Source organism: Nuphar pumila, chromosome 14 (genome assembly GCF_984573655.1).
Source record: "Nuphar pumila chromosome 14, dmNupPumi1.hap1.1, whole genome shotgun sequence".
Classification (NCBI taxonomy): Eukaryota; Viridiplantae; Streptophyta; class Magnoliopsida; order Nymphaeales; family Nymphaeaceae; genus Nuphar; species Nuphar pumila.
This window is the reverse complement of record NC_143262.1, coordinates 75250288-75274010: the sequence shown is the minus strand read 5'-3', so window position 1 is coordinate 75274010 and position 23723 is coordinate 75250288. Positions and strand designations below refer to the sequence as shown.

General features: G+C 38.9%; 1 protein-coding gene across 2 annotated transcripts in view; it reads right to left on the bottom strand.

Annotated features, from left to right (window-relative positions):
• Window positions 1–1222: 1222 nt before the first annotated feature.
• Window positions 1223–23723, bottom strand: part of LOC149816995 (nudix hydrolase 26, chloroplastic-like) — a 62674-nt gene continuing 40173 nt past the window's right edge. Inside the window, exons 4-6 of one of the 2 annotated variants that reach the window (XM_089987572.1) lie at window positions 15095–15189; window positions 2207–2321; window positions 1223–1966 (exon numbers count right to left, since the gene is read on the bottom strand). In XM_089987572.1, the coding sequence (XP_089843698.1) occupies window positions 1889–1966; window positions 2207–2321; window positions 15095–15189 (288 nt within the window). In that variant the 3' untranslated portion in view covers window positions 1223–1888. Of the gene's footprint in view, window positions 1967–2206; window positions 2345–15094; window positions 15190–23723 lie in introns of both variants that reach the window. The other variant, XM_089987574.1, reaches the window with a different exon arrangement.

The following is a 23723-nucleotide window of genomic DNA, read 5'->3' as shown; positions in this document are numbered from 1 at the left end:
GTTGGTCAAAATATAAACCAAACTCACACCATTGACATTCCTAAATAAATGAGTGGTAACTACCAAAATATGCACGTATTTATTTTCCAAGCAAACGAGTTGGATAAGTGATGGATCATAAAATCTGAATCTGATTTTAAACAGCTGATTCAAATCTGAACCCAGATTTGCAGAAGTCAAAGAAAGGCAAGTTAAATCCACATCCAAATTTTTTTACTGGTTCATCTTTCTCTAAAAAAAAAAACCATATCCAAATTTATATGATACCAGGTTCGGTCAAAAAAATTATAGAAAGTAATGGTTTTATATTGAAAATACAACTAAATTGAATTTTATCCAGATCCAATCACTGATAGAAAACAATGATCAAATACAAATCCAAAAATTCTAGTCACAAAAACCCAAAACCTATCCGAATATTCATGTGTATGTTATGCTAAGATGTGCCAAAGAGGAGGGAGTATCATTGGAATTTAAAACCGAGAGCACAGGAACAAGGCACTGTTAACATTGCACCTTTCGATAACCCAAAAAATCGAGGGTTTCTCCTGATATATAATTAAAAAAAGGAAAAGATGTGCACCAAGATAAAAAAAAAAAAGAGCTCAATTGGGATTGCGAACCACCCATTTGGATTGGACCCCTACTTCTAGGGTTTCTATACAGCACCTTCCAAAGTAGTATCTTCCCGATCAAGATTCATTAAGTTTTTGCTATATGACCAAATGGGCAACTGCATGCATCTCAGACCAAGGGGAGTTGGGGTAGTGGGGTGGGGCCCTGGCCACTAGACGGGCGGTCAAGGTTCAATTCCCATGGGGTCTAGTCTCTACACAAGCAGACACCCAGCATAGGCCCTGGAGGCAGGGGTCCTGGCCTCAGAGTTCTACGCTGCCAGCAGGACAACCATAAGTATAACAGACTGAGCCAGTGCGGCCAGGTGTTCATGCTGGTTGCAGTTGTCTTCGGGTTTAAAATCCAAAAAAACTGCATACGTTCATAATTACCAAGAGAACCAATGCATGAAGAAGAAGCGGGGAAGCAAGTGTTCAAAAATAGAATGAAGCATGAAGCAAAAAACATTTTTGATGTGATTGTGAAAGCGTATGAGAAGTGACAAAGAAAAACATATAAAAAGCAAACATGAAAGCAAATAAGAAACAACATAAAAGCGAACAATCGATGTAAGTATAACGTAGAAGTGCACATTAGACTTGATATATAAAAAATAATATACTAATGTGAAACATAAGAAATGAGTTTAAATCGACAGGATGCGAGAGAGAAGTGACAGAAAAGCAAGAAAAAAACTGTGAGAAATACCTTGAGAAACAAGGAAATGTGTTTTCTATTACATAGGGAACAACACTTCCCATGAATGAGAAGAAAGTTTTACCACACTGCTCTTCAGGGGAACCGCAGTGTTTCCTGCTTTGGAAGCGCCCAACCTAAGGTGGCACTTTCGGTAACCTTGCTGACCCATTGTTTGGCATTCCTGCCAAGGGGAATAGTAAACACATCCACCATGATTGGACCAAGTTGATAGGGAAAATACGCCACACACATTATCCACTTTGACATGGCAAATATTGCACTCTCTAACGGCAACCACAAGCTGTGTAAAGCCTGAATTTTAAGAGTCCTGCAAATCCATCTATCTCACTCAACAACCAAACAAAATGGAGACAAATGGTACAAACCAAAATAAAAAATTTCTTTCAGGCCTTCCAACCAATGTCATGCTCTTAATTGAGTGTCCTAATATGATACATGATCCTTCTTTCCTTGCAACCAAGTGGGGAACACCATCATGGGAATCAAAACTCCACGCCAACTCTTAAATGCCTCGGTATCTAAATCATGAATTGAACTTGATTTGTTTAACATCTTATGCAGCAGCACCAGAGATATAAGGGGCGAAAAACCTTAGAACTTCTTCATAAACAGGTTTCTTGAATCCCACTGCCTGCTCAAGAAATTGCAAATTCTCACGTCAAGCAATGTTTGTCAAAGGATTGTAATAATGTTAAGATGTTTGCCGTTGACACTGGTGACTCAATCTGACTAGCCAGCTTAAACAAAGTGTATTCTAGTCAGCCTGAGTCTACATGGTCCTATTCTGCATTCCACAGGGACTGGCCATGTCCATCTACGGAGTTAATTATTAAGAACAGCAGCAATTAAACAGAAAGGAAATTAAACCTACACAATCAATTATTTCTTGTGGCTGCATCCAAGACCACTCAGCAAACTCTGCAGCTTCAGTCCCGTCACCCGCAAGATTGATCTCTTCGTCATTTCCAGTGAATCTAAGAAGGAACCTGCATGGGTTTCAAAAGTATTGCTGGAAATTTTACATGACTGGACAAGTAAAATCATGGAGATGAAAACTATATCTAAATTAAAAATGTATATGTTAAATGTTTTTTTACGATGAGAAACGCTGAGGATGACCACCTTCCATTTATTAAGAACCTGTACAAGGTATACAGCCAAAAAAGGATGCACTAAGGCATATACAAAATTACAAAAAAGAATGGACATCACAGGTCCAGGGCATCTGGGGGGATCCCAGCCCAGAAATGGAATTTCTTAACTCCGACCTCAGTCTCCAGCAAGGAGCAAGCTAGTAAGTCTGCCGGAGACTTGCCAAATATGACGTTCTGCAAATAGCTGAACGATACCCCCAAATTGGGAGGATATATCTGTAATGAGATGTGCGGAAGTACAAATAGTGCTATAAGCACTTACAATGTCCACCAACGGACAAACAAAAGAGATAATACCCAAGTCCACAAAGGGACAACACAACACAAAATATAAATGCCTCTTTATTGAAAGAGAGGGAGTTCTCAAAAATGAAAATATACAAAGGGGTTCACCTCTATTTAACCCGATAGGGTGTTAAAAAAATAAAATAAATGCAAAAAATAAAAAGAGGAGAAAAACAAGTACCCCTATTGGGTACGATGAAATGACTAAAATACCCCTATCGGGTATGATTGAATATATATATATATATATATATATATATATATTGATTACATGTATTTTAACACCCTCCCTCAAGCTTTACGGGGATATAATCGAAAGCTTGCTGAGAAGGAACATAAAACGAGGAGCTGCAAGGGCTTTAGTGAAGAAGTCTGCCAACTGGTACTCGGAAGTAACGTAAGGCAGTGCTATGGTTCCTCTTAGGTATTCATCACGAACGTAGTGGCAGTCCATCTCGATGTGTTTAGTACGTTCATGGAAGCTGTGATTGCTTGCGATATAGATTGCGCTTTTGTTGTCACAATACATCTTCGAAGGAGTAGAGATGACTATGCCCATATCACTGAAGAGACTTCTTAACCACACAAGCTCCATGGTTGTAGTGGCCATAGCACGATATTCTGCTTCTGTTGAGGACAATGATACTTTGTGTTGCTTCTTGCATCTCCAAGAAATCATAGTCACCTAAGAAAACACAAAAACCAGCAGTATATATATATATAGCAAATGTCACTCTTCTTTTTATTGCAGTAGTCTCAACCATTGTTGTGGTTGGCAGGGTTGACAGCAGAGCTTAGTCTAGCGTAAGAGCGCAAGTATCAACGTTCAAACTCCGCAGTGAGTTAAGAAATGAGATATTGGTTTTCCCTAACTCGAGAAAAGAACATTGTTGCACGTAGGGATGCTGTTTCCTGAGTCTTGGGCAAATGATTGGGTTTTGGTAATATTGCAGCGCTAATATGATTGGCACGGTGCAATGAGTACCATGAGGTAGATATGACCTCAATCGTGCAAGGGCATTGGTTTCAGAACACACATAAATGGCCTCACATGTGCCTTTACAGGCAAGATGCTCGTTTGAGTCTCATGGACCAGAGCATAAAAAATGAGGCGGCGGTTAAGAAACTTCTGTCGCGCTCGATTCGACCTAGCTTCGCAAAGAGAGAGGACGAAAAGTACCAACTCCGATGGACAGGCCATTAATGGCTATATACGTGCAAAAGACCCGGTTTCCCCAGTCATCGAAGGTTAGGGGAAAGAGGCTGCAATAGATAGCCTAACACTTCTGCAGAAGTTGGATGCATCTCTATTGGGCCTTTGGGGGCTTGCTCTCTCGACCACCAGTCGTCCCCTTAGGATAGGATTCAGTCAGTCAACCGAGGTATCTTAAAATACATAGCATAATACACCCTCGGATTGGTCTCGGTTGTTTCGGCTCGTGTGTCATGTACGTACCCGCATGACCGGTTAACAAGTGATAACTAAATTAAACATGCTCATCCTGCAGCTGGTGTTTTTGCGTACTTGTGGTATCATGTGCTAGCATACTTGTGAGTTTCTTGTGCATCACATTGTGTCTTCTCATTGTTGATCTTGTAGTATGCTTAGTTACTTGAGTTGTTAGTTGTTCTTATTCTTTTGCACTCCTACTAGTTTTTTCACGACACTGACCCATTTTATGGGCAGGTGATGAGTATCGGTGGCAGGCAGTCAATGGTGCATGCGACGTAGCTCGAGGTTGTACTCTTCCAGATTTCTGATCGTCGTTGCAGGGTTTTGAGTTTTGGGTTTTTGCTTTAATAGGGGTTGGGCCTCCTGTTTTTCATTGTACAGTAACATTTTGAAATTACGGATTTAGCACTCTTTTCAGCTTCCTACTATCTTTCGTTGTTGTCACTTTTAGTTTGTCGAGCTAACGTGTCTGGGATTTGACAAACTTGATTCTTAAAATAGAAAGATACTTTTGAAAGGCTTTGAGAAAGGCAAAGTTCAAGTTTTAAGAGAATTCTTTCAGAGAAACTTTACTCTTCAAATTGAGAAATTTCGGGGCGTTACAGAAAGATAGATAGATATATAAACTGAAATACCCATCAGGGGTATTTCGATCATTTCACTATAATAGGCGTCAACCCATTAGGGGTTGATCACCTTTTTATTCTTTTTATTATTTTGTACTTTTCTTTTTTGTGTAATGATGGGGCAGCTCCAACTAGCTGTTGGAGCTGCTCCCAACGGTCACAAGCCCAACAGCTAGTTTAGGTTGCTCCCTTTGTAGCCTCTTATATTATAAATAGGCCTCAAAGGCCTTTGTATTCTTAACTCTCTAGAAGAGTATTTTGTATGGGAGGGTGGTGTGGCTTATTCAATCAAGTGTTTTTCTTGATTGAGTGTGTTCTTGCAAGTCCATAAGTGACGTCTCTTTGGATTTAATCCATTTCATTACAACAATGTCTTCTTCTCAGTCATTCACTTTCTCCTTTCTCAACCAACTTGCAACTGATAAGTTGGATGAAACCAATTTCATAAGCTAGAAAAAGCAGATCATCCCCTTTATTTGCAGTCATGACCTGATGGGACACCTTGATAGATCCACTATTGCCTCCTTGGAATTTGTGCCAGCCAACAAAGAAAAATCGAAGGAAAATAAAGAGACAACAAAAGATGGTGACTCCGATCAGATTATCTATGTCAAAACCCCAACATATATTGTTTGGTTCAAAAGTGATCAGATGGTTGTAGAGTTTATCATGGCAACTCTATCTAGACAAGTTCTTTTGCACACTCCAACAACAAAGGAGCTTTGGGATGTATTGCACAAATAGTATGAGCAGATTTCCACTCCTAAGGTATATCATCTCAAGCTGAATTTGGATTATTGAAGGGAGGAAATAGTAGTGTGATAGATTTTCTTGATCAAGTGAAATATATCATGGATCAGTTAGCAGTCATAGGGAACCCTGTAACATGTACAGTCAGACTCTTCATGGATTGGGTAATGAATACAATATGTTCAAGGCGATTTATAAGGGTTCTGAGAAAAGAGGTAATTTCGACAAGCTTAGGTCCATGCTACTTGAATTCGAATCAAATTTTGGCATCTCAGCAAAGAAAGAGGATTCTAATACAAATCATGAGATAATGATGGCTGACACCTCAAATCGTGGATGAGGACGAGGCCGAAATCAATATGATAACAGAAAGGCAGGGCTTCTTCCTAATCCTAATGCTACCAATACAAAGTAAAAATTGTTAGAATATCACATGCAAGATGTGTGAAAGCGGGGACAATCGTGCTCCAATTGTTATTGGAGGTATGTCCCCATATACCTGTAATGAAATGGTGGTCTTCAACAAATGCACAAATAACTCACAAACAAGTGTCTATTGGAGACACTACAAGCATGACCCTTGAAAGGGTATAAAAGGAAGAACACTTGAAAAATAAATAATACTTTATTCATGAACAAAATGCTTAAGAAGCATGGTAATATACATTGAAGGGGTTCACCCCTATATATACAAAAAAGTGGGAGAGAGGAGAGCTCATTTTGAGCTCTCCAAAAGAGACGTTGGATTCCAACGTCTCTTAATATAGCTGTTGGACTACAGTCCAACAGCATTTATTATTATAGCTGTTGGACTATAGTCCAACAACATTTATTATAGCTGTTGGACTACAGTCCAACAGCTATTTGCACAGTCAAGTTCCAACAGGAACTTGACTGGATCAAATATCTAGTTTCTATTAAACTAGATGCTAAAAAAGAAAATAAAGAAAAATAGAAAAAGAAAATAATAAAAGAAAATATAATAATATTAAATAATATATATATATATATTACAGTTTACATTTTAACACTCCCCCTCAAACTTACGGTACAATGAGCGAAAGTTTGTCTAAGAGGAAGTGAAATCTGGGAGAAGCGAGAGGCTTGGTGAAGAAGTCTGCTAATTGATATTCTGATGTAACATATGGCAGATCAATGGTTCCATGTAAGTATTCCTCTCTGACATAGTGACAGTCCATCTCAATGTGTTTAGTGCGCTCATGGAATGTCCGGTTGCTTGCAATGTAGATCGCACTTTTGTTGTCACAACACATCTTTGAAGCTTGCGTTGCTTTAGCTCCCATATCCGCCAGCAATCGTCTAAGCTAAACAACCTCCATAGTGGTGGTTGTCATGGCTCTGTATTCAGCTTCGGTGGAGGAAAAAGAGACTTTCTGCTGCTTCTTGCACCTCCACGAAATTAAGGTTTCACCTAGGAACACACAAAAACCAGTAGTTGAATGTCTATTATTGGGATCACCTCCCCAGTCAGCATCAGTATATGCAATTAAATTTAATGAAAATGAAGCAGACAAGAAGAGTCCTCGTGAAAAAGAGGATTTTAAGTATGTAATAATACGCAAAATCGCTCCCATGTGCACGGAGGTGGGAGTATGCTGAAACTGACTGACTGTATGAACCGCATGAGTTGTATCTGGCCTAGTAATGGAAAAATAAGAAAGAGCTCCAACAAGCTGTCTATAAGGAGTAGGATCATCAAGAAGTTCTCCATCATCAATTTTCATTTTAACATTGACAACTTCTGGAGTGTCTACTTTCTTATCATCTGTAATTCCAGACCTGGAAACGATATCAAGAGCAAATTTAGATTGAGATATCAAATACCCCCGAGGGGAATAAGCAACTTCAATGCCTAAAAAATATCTTAATAAACCTAAGTCAGTCATTTCAAAGTGAGTTTTAAGAAGAGATTTGATATTTGCAACTCCCTGTTTGTCGCATCCGTGATGATTATATCGTCCACATAGAGAAGAAGAATAATGATGCTTGCATCAGATTTCTTAACAAACAAAGCAGTGTCAGTTAAACAAGGTTGAAAACCAATATCAAGCATAACATGACTAAATCGGTCATACCAGGCTTTTGGAGCCTGTTTAAGACCATAAAGAGTTTTTTCTAGACGAAGAGCTTTACCCTTAGGGATACTAATACCAGGTGGGGCTTCCATGTATACTTCTTCAACGAGATTCCCATTCAAGAAAGCATTTTTGACATCTAATTGAAAGATAGGCCATGTTCTAATGGAGGCCAAGGCTATTAAAGTTCTAACAGTGGTCATACGGGCCACAGGAGCAAATGTTTCTTCATAATCGATGTCATACTCTTGAGCATATCCTTTTGCTACTAAACGGGCCTTATATCTTTTCAGGGTCCCATCACTTTTGGTTTTGACTTTGTATACCCACCTACAACCTATAGGTTTCTTACCCGGAGGAATATCAAGTATTGGCCTTTTCTAGTGCATCCAATTCTATTTTCATGGCTTCTATCCATTCTATATGATTTTTTGCTTGAGAATAGGATGATGGTTCAACATATGATTGTATTAATGTAATGGTGGCCCTATACGTGGGTGAAAAAGATTCATAAGACACAAATTTTTCTGGAGGTTTAGAGATTCTAGACGTTCTTCTAGGTGAGACTTCAGAGTATTTTTATAATGCACATGGAAGATTTTGCTCTCTACGTCTTGAATATTGTAGACTAACATCCCTATGGATTTGCTCTTCATTATCATCATTTTCAACAACAATAGGACTTTGATCATTGTCAAGGTCACATCCAACATCACATTCATTGGATTTTGAAGTTGGATCAATTAAAAACGAGTATTCAGTGACATCCTTGGATTTTTCAAATTCAAAGAAGCTTTCTTTTTCCAAAAAAGATACATTTCTTGATACATATAATTTGTCATTTTGAAAATCGAAACACCTGTAGCCTTTTTGATTATCAGCATATCCTAAAAAGGCACATGGGATTGCACGAGGAGAGAGTTTGTCATTTCTGTTGGTGAAAACAAAACATTTGCATCCAAAGACTCTTAATCTAGAATAATTTGGAGTTAAATTAACAAGTTTTTCTATTGGAGTTGTATTCTTTAATGAGGAAGATGGCATCCTATTAATGAGGTAGGTTGCAGTTAGGACCGCTTCAGCCCAAAAACTTTTTGGAACTTGATTTGCAATTAGCAATGTCCTAGTAGTTTCCATAATGTGCCGATGTTTGCGTTCGGCTAGGCCATTCTGTTGTGGAGTGTGTGGACATGATCTTTGATGTGTAATACCATGTAAATTGAGATAGTCTTTGAATTCGTTGGACATAAATTCTCCCCCTGAATCAGTACGAAAAACAGAAATATCATTTTGAAACTTATTTTTAACCATTTTATGAAATATTTGGAAGTTAGCAAAGACATCAGATTTATGTTTAAGAAAATAAATCCAAGTATGTCTAGAAAAGTCATCAACAAAAATGACATAATATGTATAACCACCTTTGGAAATAACTGGTGCGGGGCCCCAAACATCCGAATGTATTAACTCAAGTGGTCGTGAGGAAACAAAAGTTCTACTAAGAAATGGTAACCTTTTCATTTTGCCAAGAATGCAGTCTTTACAAGAAAAATTTTCAGAATTACAAAATTTTTCCAAACTTGGAAAATATTGAATTTTAGACACATGAGGATGGCCAAGCCTTTTGTGCCATAAATCCAATTCTAATTTCTGAATATTATAACAAAATGCATTCTTGGGTAATTCCAAAAAGTCCATGTAATAAAGTCTTTCTTCTCTATGGCCTTCCCCAATCAGCTTCCCTGACTGGCGATCCTGTACCCAACAACCATGAGAAGAGAAAGAGATATTACATCCATAATCAGATATTTGCGAGACAGATAAGAGATTTAAATTAAGTTTAGGGATATATCTAACTTCTGGGATAAAAAATCTTTTGGATTTTTGAAGATTTTCAAAACATCCTATTCCTTTTACTTCGAGAGATGTGCCATCGGCTGTAAAAACCTTTGACACACTTGAGTTATTTTTAAGACATTCGGATAGACTATTAACATTTGGGGTCATATGAAAAGAAGCACCAGAATCTAAAAGTCAAGGAAAGTTACCTGGACCGGAGAAAGATGCAACTGCCGCTCCAGTTGAGGCTTCGGTTGAGGAGGATACCCCTTTGAGAAGAGGTTGAAGGATTTCCATCAGTTGAGCCATAGACACAGGTGCATCTTGATCTTTTGACTCAGATTCAACAGATGCAACTCTTTTTTCTTCTCTTCTTTTTAACTTTGGACATTGAGGCCTATAGTGCCCCGGTTCATGACAATGATGACAAATAACTTTTTTTTATCAAAGTCGCCGTTTTGCCTTCCAAAATGAGGCGGCTTGTAAGTACGAGTATGATTTCCCGGTCTAGATACAGCTAAAACAGAGTCATCATCAACTTTTGGAGTACTTTTTCTAAGTCTATTTTCCTCCATAGTGGGCTCTTCTATAGTATCAACAATAGAAGGAATTTTTCCACGATGTAAAAGGGCCGATTTGGTAGATTCAAACTCCGGCCTTAGACCATTCACAAATTGATAGAAATGTTCCATATCGAGTTGCTTTTGGCGAAGCTCGATGTCTTCAGCACAATGCCATTTGGGCTCAAGAAGCGCCAACTCTTCCCAAAGTTCGGACAACTCATTATAATATTCTCGAATAGTTTTATTTTTTTGAGTCATTGTCCGAACTTTATCTTGTAAATTGCATACATGTGCAATATCTTTAAGGGAATACATGTTTTTGAGGTATTCCCAAGCCTTATCGGCATGCTCAAACTTAGCTAGACTAGAGCATTTTTTAATGTTTATGCTATTGATGAGCCATGACATAATTTTTGCATGCCCTATCCTCCATTCTTTCCATTTCTTTTCATAAGTGGCTAATGCCTTACTCTTCTCTTCTTCCGTTAGAGGAACCTCTTTATCACCCTCTTTCTTGGTAAGAGATAGTTTAGGTTTCAAATCGGAACCATCCACTATACCCCATAAACCTTTTCCCCAAATGTGGTGCTTCATAATCGAAGCCCACATTACATAGTTAGTATCATTTAGCTTCATAGGAATGATGGTGATCTTATCATTGTCATCCATCTTTTACAAGGGTAAGAGAGGAATAAATAGGAGGAGAGAGAGAGAAAAATAAAAAGAAAAGAAAAAGAGTAGACAAAGGAATAAGAGAGGATACAAAACCAAAATTTTTTGTAGCACAAGTTCGCCTTTCTTCAAACAAATCTTCTTGAGCCAAGAACAAGGTGATGAAACACCTTTTGTAAATGTGGCACGGAAATCGAGGCGGAAGCACTTCAAGATCTAAGGATTTCGTAGCTCTGATACCATGTAATGAAATGGTGGTCTTCAACAAATGCACAAATAACTCACAAACAAGTGTCTATTGGAGACACTACAAGCATGACCCTTGAAAGGGTATAAAAGGAAGAACATTTGAAAAATAAATAATACTTTATTCATGAACAAAATGCTTAAGAAGCATGGTAATATACATTGAAGGGGTTCACCCCTATATATACAAAAAAGTGGGAGAGAGGAGAGCTCATTTTGAGCTCTCCAAAAGAGACGTTGGATTCCAACGTCTCTTAATATAGCTGTTGGACTACAGTCCAACAGCATTTATTATTATAGCTGTTGGACTATAGTCCAACAGCATTTATTATAGCTGTTGGACTACAGTCCAACAGCTATTTGCACAGTCAAGTTCCAACAGGAACTTGACTGGATCAAATATCTAGTTTCTATTAAACTAGATGCTAAAAAAGAAAATAAAGAAAAATAGAAAAAGAAAATAATAAAAGAAAATATAATAATATTAAATAATATATATATATATATATTACAGTTTACATTTTAACAATACCGTCCTCCTACAGTTCCATATCCAGCTCGGTTTCACCAGTTTGCACCACAGGCCAGCAATATGAATGGGGGAAGAGGCACACAACCAGCTATGTTCAATGCAACTGTTGGTTCCGGTTCTTCCTTTCCTCTATCACATAATCAGAACATGGACTCATTGAGCACATCCTTTTCTCAAATTGGCATGCATTGCGCTGGAAATCCCTATGGTACATCATGGACACCCGGACAGAATCAGCAGCCCATAAATCCAGTCAATCCCACATGGCCTATAAGTTCGGATCAGCCGACTTGGTCAGCCACTTCGACATCTCAGAACTCTTAATTAAGTGCTTGGTTTTTAGATTCGAAAGCCACACATCATGTCACAGGTGATGCAGGTTAAGTCATTGGTGATGGAAAAGCACATTCCATTACCCACACTGGAACCGCCACCATCCACATTCCTCATGGTCCTTTTCATCTTTTTAATACCTTGTTCCAAATATTAGGCAAAACCTTATTTCTGTGTACTTTCTGATCAATTTAACTCTTGTATTTCCCTTTCTTCTTCTTTTGTGAAGAACATTCACACAGAGTGGAGCCTCGTTGAAAGAAAGAGATGTGGAGGGTTGTACGTCCTCAATGAAGCTCCTATTGGTCGGTCTCAGATTCTAGTGTCAGATGAAGTTGTCCTTAATAATGATGTCCTACTGTGGCACAAGTGATTGGGTCATTATAATTCTGCTTTTCTTTAGATTTTTTGTAATAAAGGGCTTATTCCTTTAAAGAATAAGTCCATCGTTCGTAATATGTTGTGTTCAGTGTCGAGTCTGTAAGAGCCATGAGCCCCCATTTGGTATTTCTAATAAAAGAGCTTTCTTTCCTCTTCAGTTGATACATTCTGATGTTTGGGGTTCTGTTAAGAATATTGTTGGATGTCACTGGATCTACAAAATTAAATATAAGGCCGATGGCAGCATTGAGCGGTACAAGGCAAGACTCATGGAAAAAGGGTATACTCAAGAACATGGCCTAGATTTTGATGAGACATTTAGTCATGTTGTGTGCATGGGTATTATTCATGTGGTTCTCTCTCTAACCACTATATATGGATGAAACCTTAGTCAGATGGATGTAAAGAATGTATTTCTACATGGTGCATTACATAAAAAAGTGTTCATGGAACACCCCTCTGGGTATCCTGAGGTTGTTCCCAAGACCACGGTTCTTCGCTTACAGAAGGCTACCTATGGTTTGAAACAAGCCTCTCGTGCGTGGTTTGAGACTTTTAGTGTTGTTGTACAATCCTTTGGTTTTGTTTGAAGCTATTGTGATTATTCTTTATTTGTATATTCATATCAACTTCACATAACCAACCAGAATTACGAAGGTGAAATTCATGCTTAGTAAGCGGTTCCATATGACAAACTTGGGTTCCTTGAGGTATTTTCTCGGTATTGAGGTTGATCACACAAGCCGTTCTCTTGTTCTATCTGAGCGAAAATGTGCTCTAGACATCCTTTCTCACTTTGGGATGGCAGAATGTAAACTGGTTCCTACTCCCACAGTAGTCAGCATTAAGTTGGTAGATAATGACCCTCAGGACCCTCTCCTGTCTCATCCCGAACAATTCAGGAGTCTAGTTGGAGCCCTCCAGTATCATACCTTTATGAGGCCTTGGAGCCCCCTCCAGTATCATACCTTTATGAGGCCTGACTTGGTATTTGCTACCAATCAAGTCTCTCATTTTATGCAGTCTCCTCGGCACAGTCACATGGAAGCAGAAAAACGGATTATGTGTTATGTGAAGGGCACAATCAATGATGAGCTGGTTTATAAGAGGCACACTCCTAGCCTTCATGATGGATTGGATCTTGTTATCCTTGCTTACTCAGATGTGGATTGGGCCACCGATCCTTATTCCCAGCGATCTGTCACACGTTATGCAGTCTTTTTGGGATAGCACCTCATTCTTGGTCTAATCGGCAACAGGAGACTGTTACCTGGTCCAGTACAAAAGCAGAATATTGTGTTATGGTAGCTGTCATAGCTGAAGTTTTGTGGACTAGGCACTTGTTGATTAATCTATGCCAGAAGATCTCTCGCACACTTTTCTATTGTGATAACCGGAGTGTCGTAGCCATTGCCACCAATCCCGTGCAGCATGAAAAAATAAAACATATAGAAATTGATCAACATTTTGTGTGGGAAAAGTAGAAAGTAAAGAGATTCAACCGATGTTTATCCGTGGCAAGGGTTCAGCAACCATGCACAGTTTGAAGGGGGCTGTTAGAAATACATGTGAGGGTATTATGGATATTTCTTTGTGTTGTAAATTAGTTCATACCAAAAGGGTATTATTGTATTTTTCTCAATAAATATTCAAGAGAGGCGTCCTTGCTAGGGCACAACCTCAATTCATCTCCTATTCTTTTCTTTCTTCTCTATTTTCTTTGTGCAGCACGACACGCAAACCGATGGACGCAGCAGTCTTCACATTAACCATCCACTTTGCCTAGTCTGAAAATATGGTAAGAATAGAGAAAGCCCCTTTTCTCTGCAACTTTTGCATCAATAGCTTTGTCCAGCAGTTCTTTTCAAGAATCAAATAAAGGAAGAAAATGAAAAAAAATGCAATCACAAAGATTGCTTCAAAACTTACACAGGTTTTTGGAAGACTTGGCGAAGAATATTGTGACAGTTTTTCAGGATTTAATCTTGAAGCCAAAAGCATTTGCAAAAGAGTAGAATAAACTACAGAAAAATAACGAAGAAACATAAAACTGTAGAATGTAAACTGAATTTTTTATAAACAAAAATAGAAATATAAAATTGAATGCTAATAGTGAGAAAAAACATTAAAAAAATGTGAAATCTTAACAAATAAGTCAAAACAAGCACTGACAAGCACGTACAACACAAACCACAATATGATGAAAGCATAGTCACCTATCTGGGTATCAGGATTTTCTCAGCAAGGGAAAACCTTAAGATAAATTACAATTTTTGGAAATATCAAAAAATCTTGATATATTTAAAATAAAAAATTCAAAAGCTATATAAAATAGAAAAAAAAAATTATAAAGTTCAAATCATGATAAACCAAAACATATTGAGAAAGGATATTTTGAATTTATCACAATCTATCATGTTTTATTCTTTTGTGGATCCAACATGATAAATTCAATATATCAGCAATCTTTGTGACTGATAAGAGAACTGTTAAAACTCAAGGATAGGCACCAAATAACTAAAGTCATTCTCATCAGATCAGATGAAATTTTTGTATTTAACCAACAAAATGGGAGAAAAGGTGTGCATGCATCACGTGTGCACCCAACAACATTCTCCAACAGGTACAATATGCAAAACAGCAAAAAGCCAAGAAAAAGTGAAAAGAGAGAAGAGAAGGATTCTATGATATCAAAATTCTCGCAGAGATCTACATATGCAAGATGGGAGAATATTAAAGATTAAAAACCATGTCCCTGAAATATTTTGTGCCAAGAATGAACTGAAGCAACCACTGAACTGTTGGTAACATGAAAAATGAATTGCTTACCATTTTTGCGCTTGACCTTTCCAGTTGGTGCCCCACAAAGTATTGAGTTTTTCTCTGACTTCAGGAGGGAAATCATAAGTTAACCAGTTAGGAACCTGCATAAGTTAACCAATAAGACACCTGCATCAGAACCTATTTCAGAACAAGGCAATACGACAACAACTGAATTTAAGAAAAACTATTATACACTTACATTAGTTAATACCAAGGTTGTAAGTATCGTATCGTTACCCGTATTGGTCAGACCCAAAGTAACACTGTATCGTATCATATCGTATTGTATCGTATGGTAAACGTGTCATAAATTTTTAATAAAAAAGTTTCCAAAAAATCAAGAAAAATTACAAAAAATCTAAAAAAATCATAACACATGAAATAATGATGAATTGCACAAAATACAACCATAAAATCACATTAATGTCTCTGTGAGCTACTTAAGACATCATCAAACATCAACTAATATAGAATCATAGATAATATTGCATGCATATCGCACAAGAACAATGCCACAAGACTAATACTTTCATATTATATAAACAAAAACAAAATAACCAAGTTTATGAAATACGATTAAAAAAAAAGATACAGGGGTGTATCATACGATACACCCGATACAAGTACGATACACACCCGTATCGAGATATGGGTATGTATTGTATCATTTTCCCCAAAGGAACGATACCTATCATATTGTATCGTATGATATGATACGATACAACACTAGTTAATACTATGAATAAGGATTCCCATGATTGGGAATCAGGGTTCCTACTTACTCTAAGGGATTCTGGTAATATGGTTTTTCCTTTTCATTATGAAGCACCTAATAGCAATATATGATGTGTCCCAAGTTCCCAACCACTGTTGCCAGACTAGAAAGCGGAAGCGGGAAGCGATACAAGAAGCAGAAGCGAGAAGCGATGCATTTTAAAATGTATAGGAAGCGGGAAGCGAAGAATAGAAAAAGCAATATAAGAATTGCATGGAAATCGAAATGGAACACTAATAAAAACAAAAATAAAAGTGATTATTCTTAAATTTTATGATTTTTTATTATAAAAATTTAATTTTTAACAAAATCTAAAAATGATGACGGCCAATTTAGAGAAAGCACATGGAAGTTATTGAGAAGCAAGAGAGAACACAAAAACATGAAAAGTAAATTGAGAGAACATATAAGAAAAATAGATGAAGCATGTGGAAAGCATAACAGAAGCGTGAAAGAATCGAGATTCTAATCAAGTTTCGGAAGCGAGGAGTATCGGGCTTCCAAAGCGAGCTTCCCACTTATCTAAGAAGTTTCCGGTAACTCTGGTCCCAACAATGACAGTTGACCAGGTGAAACAGAAGACCCCAATGAACTGGAGGATAAAAGCATTATTAGAAAAACTTGGGACCAATGCAGCAAGAATGGGCTTGTTTTGGCTACTGCTTTATATAATTGACCATCAAGCATTAAGTAAAAAGCCTATCAAGGATTAAATACACATCTCCCTACAAAAGATGATTGATGCACTTATTTCTTCAAAGAAATAGAATGATGAAGACAAATATTTCCTTTTTATAAATCATTAAAGAAATCAAAAGCAGTAACATGCTTGTCAGTTATCACCTATAACACAAAACAGAAGAGAAAGGTAAGACAAACAAAAAAGTCACAGTTCAATAGAAGAATCAATCTTATGCGATCCACTCCATAGAAAAGGCGAGGAATAACACAGGCATACTATTACTGGCTCATGCCTTCCAAAGAGTACAATAATAAACCTCACACTACTTGAGGATAAGTGACCGTGAATCTCTTGAGAGAAACCAGACATTTAGTCACATTTTCATCAGCTTGATAAAAATGTAAAATATTTCTAATTTTCTATCACAAAGGAGACAATATATGACAGTAAATAATACCAGCATGATGCTTCTCTAAAATAAAATAACTGTTAATACATGTATATATATGTATCGTATTTAGATTTATATGTATTTTTCTTTTTCCTTTTTTTGTGAAGTTGTAGCATATGTGCACACTAGGTGTAAATGCCTTATGTGATAGCTTATGTGTTAGGGTATAACTCATTTTTAGTTTTTGTTTGAATTCAGCTAATCGTTGAGACTCCACATCGGCTAGCTATTTCACTTGTATATATAGAAAAGCTATGGCCTATTTCATATATGCATCTTGCATGCATTATTTGAATGCAATCTTCTTGGTGCACTTTCAAAGTAATAAACTAGCAATTGGGAATGTTTGAATTCAGCTAACCTATGTCACATAGGGCACTTTAAAAAAACTTGGGTGCGGGGAGGGTGTATATATATATATATATATATATATATATATATATAGAGAGAGAGAGAGAGAGAGAGAGAGAGAAATGGGTCCATGTTAAATGAAACATGCTAAATGGGTTTTTCTGCTCTTTTGTTGTTTTTTTTCACAGTTTTGACCCCCATAAACGTGTTGGGCATGGTCAATTTACGAAGAATCCACACCTGGATCATGTGTTTTCGATGAAAAAAATGATATTTGGAGCCTCGAAAATTTACAAAGATTTTGGACCATTGATTTTTGGAACGTTATAAAAACCCACCCATGTGTTGGAATCGAACACTTCAAGAGCTGATCCCTATAAAATCAAGTACATAGATCACATCTGTACGGTCAGAATTTTAAAATAAAACGAAAAAAACCTGAAAAACTCATTCAGCATGTTTCATTTAGCACGGACTCTCTCTCTCTCTCTCTCTCTCTCTCTCTCTCTCTCTCTCTCTCTCTCTCTCTCTATATATATATATATATATATATATATATATATATAATTTTTAACAGTTCTAAGTTAACATTAATGAAATAAAAACAATTAGCTTATGTCAAATAGGTGGAGGAGAGGACGGATGCAGCGATGCGACACTTTAAAAAAACTTGGGTGCCAAGTTGCGGGGAGTGTCTAGTGGCAGTTTGGGTCCAATCAGCTGCCCAGATTTGAATTCTCAATTCTATTAGGGATGCAGCCATAGATCTGGACCATGTCTGATTTAGTCTAATCAGACATGTGCCCAGACCCAGGTTTGATTTAATCAAATCAGGCCAGATATGGACCCATGTCTGATTAATAAGACCTGTATTCAGACCCAGGTATGATTTAATCAAATCAGACCAGATATGGACCCATGTCTGTTTTAGTCTAATCAAACATGTGCCTAGACCGATGTCTGATTTAATCAAATCAGTCCAGATATGCACCCCATGTCTGATTTAGTCTAATCAGACTTGTGCCCAGACCAAAGTTGTCAGTTGGGGAAGCGGGAGTGGGAAGCAAGGCATTTCCAAAATTTTAGGAAGCGGGAAGCACGGGACGACTTATAAACGAATCAGGAATCGTCTCGGAAGCGACCTAGGAAGCAAACGGTAAGTGAGTTAAGAACCGAGGGGGAAGCACAAAAGAGAAAAAAGTAAGAAAAATAAAAAAAAAGACCAAAAAAATGAAAAAAATAAGGGAAAGTGGAGGGAAGCGAGGGGCAAGCACACTTCTCAAAATTTTTTTGCGCTTCTCCGCACGTTTTGGAAGTGCCCCGTTTCACGCTTCGGAGAAGCGTGCTTCCCAACATGGTATGGCGCTTCCGGTAACCCTGCCACCGACTAGGCACCGCCTAGCACTTTTGACTAAAAAGACTGCTCTGCCTATTCTTCCTAGATTATTGTTTAAGCACATTCTGTTATATGGAAAATTAATTGTTATTCTATATTTTTATGTTTCTATATCAATGATAGTAATCAAATGCATAATTTTCTATAAGTCAGCTCCTATATGTACCTAATCTTATATCATGAACCACATGTTAATGTGTTTCTTTTTTGGATGCATATGCAATTTTATTATTTTTTTATATGAATGTGCAGATGGATTCACCAATCTCAACTTGAATTTTTGTAAAACCCACGTTAAAATATATATATATATATATATATATATATATATATATATATATATATATATATATATATCGGACCCGAGCCGGGTCGGGTCAGGACCCGAGCCGGGTCGGGTCAGGACCCGAGCCGGGTCGGGTCAGGACCCGACCCGGGCCCGTTATCGGCAGAGTTTTAAAACCCGACACAGAGGGAGGATTTGTTTAAAAACAAATCCTCTCCCCTGTGCGCCGCACCTCACCCGCGCCACTCCACCCCTCGGCAGGATAAGGAAACCCCTTGAGGGTTTCCTCGTTTATCGGCCCTCCACGAACTCTTTAAGAGTGTTGCGGGAGGGGAGGATCGATACACCGCCCTCCCCCTCCTCGTTCCCTATGGGCGACAGCCTCGCCGGCAGCCCCGACCGACACCTCCCCTCGCTCCTTCTTCTCTCGTCTGCAGGCCGACGCCTCCTCCTGCTAATCCGATCGTCGTCGCCGCTGCGACCACCGTCGATGACCTCGAAAGGTATGCATTTTCCCCCTTCTCCTCCCCCTCTTCTAATCTCCTTCTGTGTCCATCGGAGGACCAACAGGCGGCCTACGAGCCCCTGCTGTCTCCCTCCCTCCCCTATGGGCTATCGGATGACCAACGGAAGGTCGGTCGTCCCCCTGTCCCATCTCCTCTCTCTGCCGTTTCGTCGGGAGGCCGGCAGGAGGCCCATGGCCCCTGGTGTGCCCTCCCTCTTTTCCCTTTCCTTGAGGGCTTGTCGGAGAGGCCGACAGGCGGCGCACGGCCCTGTCGTGCCCTCCCACTTCCTTTGTGCCTACCTGTAGGATGGCAGAGGGGGGGGCGATGGTCCCTGCCATGCCCTTTCTCCCCTCGTTCGCCATTGTTATGTTGGCAGGGGTCGGGGGCCCTGCCAATCACCGGTCCGTCAGGCAAGGGCCGAGGCTCCTGCCTTCCTTTGTATGGTCAGGCAGGGGCCGAGGCCCCTGCCGTTGGTTGTTTTTGTCAGGCAAGGGCCGAGGCCCTTGCCATTGGGTGTTTATCAGGCATGGCCCAAGGCCCTTGCCATTCTTTGCTTTCGTCAGGCAGGGGCTGTGGCCCCTGCCATTCGCTACTCTGTCTCCTTTGGGGTCTTTCGCCATAGGGTAGCACCCTCCTGCCTCAGATCATTCTTCCTGCAAGGGGCAAAGTCCCTGCCTCTGTTTGGGTTTCCACGCCTTTGTGGCAGTTCTCCAGCAGGGGGCTTGCCCCAGTTCTGCCTCGACCTTTCCTTTCGACAGGAGGGCATAACTCCTGTCCTGTGATGGCTTGTTCGGCAGGGAGCCCTGTCTCTCTACACCCCTTAGTTGTTCCAGCAGGGGCTGGACACCTGCCTTGCCCCTCTCATTTATTTTATAAAATGCTAACCTTTTTTTCACAGCTTGTGCAACACATCACGCTTGCCCCCACATCCTAAGTCGTCGTCACCCACGCTTGGAGACGATCGCTACCTCACAACTCCCTAAGGTAGGGTAAAGTCGCACAAAGGGCAATAGATGAACCTAATTAAGTTGAAATAATTAAGATGTCCATGCTAGATGTACTTAGATTTATATTATTTTTGCGTTGCATATTTTATTGTCTGCATATTTATGAGTCGAGGTATGATTTTACTCTTCGAGTATTAATTTTCGTATTTGCATATGTGGTTGAGGTGTGGTTTCATACTTTTTGCAATACTTATACCCTTAATTGCTTGCATATATACTTACTTGTACGTTCCTATAGGTCGATGTACAATTTCATTCTTCGATCATTATTTTGCATAGTTGCTTATGAGTTTGAGATGTGGTTTTGTACTTCGTGCAATACTTATGCTCTTGTTTGCTTGCATATATTTTTGCCTGCACGTTTTCTTTGAGAGAGGTACGACTTCGTGTCTCGTGTATTACTTATGACATTATGTGTTTGCCTATCTAAGTGGTCAAGGTATGGTTTTGGTACCTCGTGTGTTACTTATGTGCTTTTCGCTCAATGTGCGGCATCGCAAGTCGAGAGTTGCTTGTCGTCATGTTATAACCTGCATATGCTCACACTCATGGTAAATATGTACTTACATAAATGTAGTCTTGTGCCTAACCTAATTTCAGTTGTTTTCAAAACACTAGAAGTTGCGCTTGTGCGTTATAGTTCTTTTAAAGAGGGTTTCCTTCTGCAAACCCAGTGCTCTTCAAAATGCACAGCTTTTGCAAAGTTAAGTTTTAAGTCCTGTCGGATTGCGATGTCACATTTGGGCCCTCCCAGGTCCACACACTTGGAAGAAATATTTTATAACCCCGATTTGAGTTGCGACCCAATTCGAATAACCCCGATCAGGGGCATGAGCCTATGAATGAGTGGGGTTTTGTTGAAGGACTCATTCTTCATTTATCAATCTAGTGTCGCATGTCGTGCGAATCGTGTCGATACTAAGATAAATTTTGGATGCAAGATTGATAGTGATGTGCCTTGTGTGAATGACTCAATGTGATATTATGGCTTTTAAGAATGAATCGTGCCAAATGAGCACTTATATATTCTTTTGATCATTATGAAGTTGTGTGTTGGGTGTTCCTTTTGAGAAGCCTACGCACCCCCCTTTTTGGTGTAGCGTACTTTTAGTCATGCACGACGTGTTAAGTACCTTGTTGATCGGACGAGAGATCCGAGACGACCTTGTATCATGAAATATGCAAAAATATTATTGAAATGAATTCAAGACTTATATTGCCAAATGGTGTTGTGTTACTTCGTTTGCAGATAATATCTGTTGGGGTTTCTTTGGTGAAATCATATCCCTTTCATCGTAGTCGTACTTTAGACAAGTATGACCATACTTTTGACAAGTGTGCCTTCTTACGTTGCGATGATTGGATGAGTAGGTTGTGGCAACCTTGATGAGTGCAAATAACAAAATGCTGAGATCACCTAAATAAGTGATGATTTCCGCCTTCACCGGCAAGATACTCAAGTTGGGTCGAAAGACCAGAGTATGTAGAATGGGTCTTCAATTAACTACCCCTGATGTACTCATTCGAACCACTGACTCCTGTCAGGAGAGAGGACGGGAAGGTACAAAAACTTTGATGGACAAGCCATTAATGGCAGTTACAAGCAAAAGACTCGGCTTCCCTAGTCATCGAAGTTAGGGGAAGGGGACTACCATAATTATCCTAGGTGGTAGCTCTCCATGTTCGGGATGCATCCATTGTTTATGCTGCTTTGGGGATTTCTCTCTTGGTCATTGACCGTCCCCTTAGGTGCGGACTCAGTCAGCTATCCGGATTATCTTAAAATACATAGTACAATAAACCCCCGGATCAGTCTAGGTTGTTTCTAGAGTCGTGCCTTGTGCGTACCCACTTGGACAGTTAATATCGAAATATAATTTAAATCCGATCACACAATTTGTTGAGTTATGCACGTATGAAAGTTATAGCATGCAACGGGTTTCAATACTTATGGAATTGTGTGTGTAGTTGATGTAGCATCGTATTTTGCTAGTTAAATTGCTTATGCAGTGTTTTGCTTATAATAATTAGCCTACTTGTGCTAGTGAAATCCTTGTAATAGTTTAGCATTTTGCTCATGATAGTTGCTCCATGAATCTGTTGAAATTAAATTGCTATATAATTGCTTGTCTACTTTACATATTAAATTATTTTGCTTAACTATGTTCTATATCGTCTTGTATGTGCACCTACCAGTTTTTAGTGAAACTGACCCGTTTTATGGGCAGATGATGTATAGGTGATACACTCTGTGATGGCACGATGGCGCGATGAGATCAAGATAGAGCTCTTTCCCTGACGTTTCGCTCCTGAGGACATGTTGGTAAATTTGGTATAAAGTGTATTTCAAAATTTCTCTTTTTATTAAACCTTGAGTTACTAAAACTGCTTTAGTAAACTTCTTGGTTTCAACAAACAAATTCTTAATTATTGAAATTGCATTTTAAAACCATATGATTTCAATAGTTGTACGGAATTCGGCAAAGGAAAGTTTACGCTGTAATGCACTCAAGGTCCATCAACTTGTTTTAAAAATATCATTTTCCGCTGAAGTACTATTTAAACTCTGATAATTGTATGATTTCCAAGCTTTCTAAATTATTCTAAAAGTTACAAGTCCTGGATTTTTGGGGCGTTACAGTTTTCCCAATGCAATACAAATGCAATATATATGTGTGTGTGTGTGTGTGATTCTTTGATTCTAATATATTTTTGGTTCTTTGATTGGGTAGGTTTTGGAATATTTGACATGTTTCTTCTTTATCTTTTGCTTATTGTTGATTGATTTTATGTTGCATACATGTTTGTCAATAATTATAGCATTTCAGTTGCATATTTTTTTTATTTTTTTTAATTAAGGTACCGACTAATAAGGATGCACACGAGCCGAGCTTGGCATGTTCAAGATCGGCTCGCCCACTTATCATGGTGCTCAGGCTCGGCCCGAGCTTGAACCACTGGTGTTCAGGCTCGGCTCGTGTCGAGCCCGGGCTGAGCTTAGCTCAGTCCGTTAAGCTCAGTTCGGACCGAGATCTGCTAGTTTAAACCTATGGTGATTCATGAACCGGTGTACAGGCTCGGCTCGAGTTCGGTCTGAGCCTAAACCGAGCCAAGCCTGAGCCAAGCCCGTGTCAGTGACTCAGTATTCTACACTTCTGAGCACAACAAACCGAGTTGGCCC